This window comes from Vigna radiata, chromosome 7 (genome assembly GCF_000741045.1).
Source record: "Vigna radiata var. radiata cultivar VC1973A chromosome 7, Vradiata_ver6, whole genome shotgun sequence".
Classification (NCBI taxonomy): Eukaryota; Viridiplantae; Streptophyta; class Magnoliopsida; order Fabales; family Fabaceae; genus Vigna; species Vigna radiata.
In genome coordinates this window covers 31,066,022-31,069,702 of record NC_028357.1, presented here as the reverse complement: position 1 = coordinate 31,069,702, position 3,681 = coordinate 31,066,022, and the positions used below count along the sequence as shown (strand labels likewise).

The window sequence follows — 3,681 nt, the reverse complement described above, 5'->3', positions numbered from 1 at the left end:
AAAAATAACTTAGGCAGCGGGTCTTTAGACAACCGCGACATATTGCGGAACTTATATACCGCGGTTTCAACCGCAGCCTAAAGTCTTTGACTTACTACCGCGGTAAAATATACCGCGGTTCGTAAACCGCGACCTATAGTGAAAAATAACCGCGGTAAAATCCCCTCGCTGCACTAGTGACAATATTAATGTATAGATGTACGTATTTTATGTTTAATGCATGTGTTTGAAAGTCATAACTTTGAGGTTTATTCATTGTAGTTAAGATTTTTACTTTTTTGCCGGCATAATTATAACTTGTTTATACATTAATCAGTATTAACAGGTTGATATATAATTATCATTATGTTAATTTGATCAATCCGTAACTAATTGATCATACCGTTGGATTAGGATATAGTCAATCACGATTGATATATCAAAGAGATCGGTTAAAAGATGGAATCAAAGGTATCTAACCATGAGTGATCGATAAAAAATATTCGATTAAGAGTAATTGATTAAAGGTGGTAAATAAAAAATGTACTCAGTTATAGGTACTCAGTCGAAAATGTAATCTATTTTAAGATTAGATGACTTGGTTGATGATTGACCATTTATGATACGAATTTGTGTGTGTTGATGTTTAGGGATCTATTAACCTAAAAAAATGCTAATTAAACTACGAAGTATTCCAGCAAAAGGGAGGAAACATGGAAAATTATGGATGATCAAATGCTATACAGGAACTGTACTATTGAATCAGATACAAATACTAGAAAGACAAATAGTATACAATCGTATACATTAAATCCTACTCTTTACCATCCCTGTCTTGTAGTCCTTGGCTTGTCGGCGCTGTGCATGACTTACAGCAAAAGGTTGGGCCACATCTTATTAATTCTGGCTTCGTTAGTATAACAATGATCCAAATGAAGAGAAGACACAGAAGGTAGTCAATGACACGCGGATTGTAGCTGCTGATGCAAGTTCAGAGTTACGACACGTACCGTCCTGTTCCTCGTATCTTCTTTATGGATCACTACTATACCAATTTGCTACCATGATTTATTTTTCTTCATTTACCACATCATTTTATCATGTAATAAATAAGGTGCACGCAATTTAAGACTACTCATTACGTATAAAGAACTTGGTCAACTTTGCATACGTAGTAGAAAATGTATTATAGTGTTATTTTAAGTTTTAAAGAAAGGAGAGTCACAATTTAGGATAAGTAATTATTTTTAGAATTATCATTTGTTAGGATTTTCAATCATATATATGTTAATTGTTAAATTTTTACATTTTGACAAAATATATTTTTAATAACTTTTTTTACAATTTTGTTATAATAGTTTATGTGACCGTTTGTAATTTTATTTATTTTAAATATATAAATCAATGAAATAGTGATATTTGTTAAAAAGTTGTTAAAATATATATATTTACGTTTTTTAAACTGGAATTTTTTGAAAATTTATAATGAGTTAAAAATTATGACAAGAGAGGGTTAAGAATAGGAAAAAAAATGGTATAAAAATTAGAGTTATGTTCTATTTAAATATAACTTATTCTTTCATTCTTTCAAGTAAATAAATTTATGAAAATTAAACTTAGAAAATTGGTTTCAATGATTATCAAGGTTTACTAAGGCAATTTGGATTTGTACTATAAGGACACACCAGAAAAATCCATGATAAATTAATATTTTTTTCTAATATGATTACGAACTTTGACTCAAACTCGCAATACTGCATATAAAGTTTTCAAATAATAACAACTTTACTTCTTCTATTACTAAGTGGTATGTGTACTAAGAGTAGGAGGTGAGGAAAATTAATTATGGAAAGAGAGTTTGTATATATTATTTTATTAATTTTAATCATAACTATACATGCGTTATACATTATATAATAGAAATAGTGTTTATAGGAAGATACATTTTATTGCTGATAATAAAAAGAGAAAACACTATACATTTTATTTATATGATTAAGCTTCACTCATATTTTTATCTTTCACTTAACAAAGTGGTGTGATTAAGGATTTATTCAAACCTTAACCTAGAAGAATATAGTTCAGTGTTATATATATATACACACACCATGTCTTACTCGCTTATGAATCATTGTACATATTTCAAGGTCGAGCAAGTGGCAAATGACAATTTCAGGAAGAAAATTCCAAAACCAACAAACAAATAATAATTGAGCTTCCACACACAGTGTCGACCACGTTCAATCACCTATACATATCACATTTACTTCTGCCTTTCACTATTTTCCTACTTTAAAGCACTTATTCAGCTAACAATTCACAATTTTTTTTCTCCCAAAAAAAAAAGTTATAAATCTATATTCAAAAAAGAAGGAATGACAAATCCAAGTTGGACAAACCTTTTTCTTCTTCATCATAAATAACCTTATTTATCTTTGTTAAAAAGTGTCTTTAACAATTTTTTTGACAATATTTTGACAACACATACGTGACAGTTTATGATTAGTCCGTTTCAAATATTTTTTTAAATATAAATTTAAACAGATTAATAAAATAATGATACGTATCTTATAATAAAAAATGATTAAAAAAAGAGTTGTGAAAATATCATTCTCTTTTCTTTATCTTTTGCTTCTCTAGAAAAAGTTACAAAAATATCATACTTGTGTGCAGCTTCAATCAAACCGAAAAAACTCTTCTTTCTTTTCAAACTGCAGTACTCTTGGTATCTCTTTCTTTCTGTGCGAAAGACCATTGAAAACCTTCCATTTCGATCTTCCTAAGGATTCGATATGTAGAAGAAGAGAAATATCTTTTAAAACTTAATTTTACTCAACAGACGATCTGTCCCTTGAATAGAGTTCTACAACCGATCCACAAATATATAATTCGTATCATAGCTTGAATGCTAAAATGAAAAATAAGAAAGGAGAGGGGTAGAATAAAAGAGTGACAGAGGAGACAATGTATCTTATGAGCTGAAATATAAAAATTTTATTAGTAGAAATTTCACATAAAATACAAAAGGACTTCCCAGGGAGTCTTTCAATTTTCAACCATGACAAAGATAATAATAGCCAAAGCCTACGAACGAAATGTTCGTTGGGTAAATGGCAAGCACCAGGGAGAACTCTAAGTACACAGAATAGTGATGAATAAGGAATATAGGAAAATAGAGAAGCTTAGGAGATGGTGATTAAGTGTGTGAAAGTGGTTATATGGGAAGTGTTTGTTTAATTGCAGAGGAAATCTTTAGGAGTTTTCTTTCCACAGTAGTTGAGAAGCAAGTTCAACTTGATGGGGACATTGAGGTTGATGCCCAAGACGTTAGCTTTGAGAGCAGTGCAAAGGCAGACGGCAGCTTCAAGATCAGCAAGGCCTTGGATGAGGTTGCAGCATGGGGTCTTTGGTGGCTTCCCAAGCTGCACGCCGATCAAACCCAACACATCAGCACACACACCGAACTTAAGGGTGTCTTCAGGGCAACTCCCATACTTTGTGGAAGGTGGCTTTGGCACAGGTGTGTGTGGTGGCTTTTTTGGAGCTTTTGGTGGTGGGTTGCATGGCACGTATGTGCAGCTAACCACACTGAAAAACAAGATGTTCAAACACAAGAGAAGAGCACCCTTCGAAGCCATTTCACTCTATCGTTACAACTTCCTCACTCTTACAACACTCTTACACTCTTGCTTTTCTTTCTTG

General features: G+C 31.7%; 1 protein-coding gene across 1 annotated transcript; it reads right to left on the bottom strand.

The window, feature by feature from the left end:
- Window positions 1–2,950: 2,950 nt before the first annotated feature.
- Window positions 2,951–3,681, bottom strand: LOC106767101 (14 kDa proline-rich protein DC2.15-like). Its single transcript, XM_014651927.2, has one exon. It carries the CDS (start codon window positions 3,615–3,617, stop codon window positions 3,213–3,215), a length of 405 nt encoding a protein of 134 aa, XP_014507413.1. The 5' UTR covers window positions 3,618–3,681; the 3' UTR covers window positions 2,951–3,212.

What these genes read in the sequence shown, in the direction of transcription:
- LOC106767101 (XM_014651927.2), bottom strand. Translation starts at nt 3,617, where the DNA reads ATGGCTTCGAAGGGTGCTCTTCTCTTGTGTTTGAACATCTTGTTTTTC.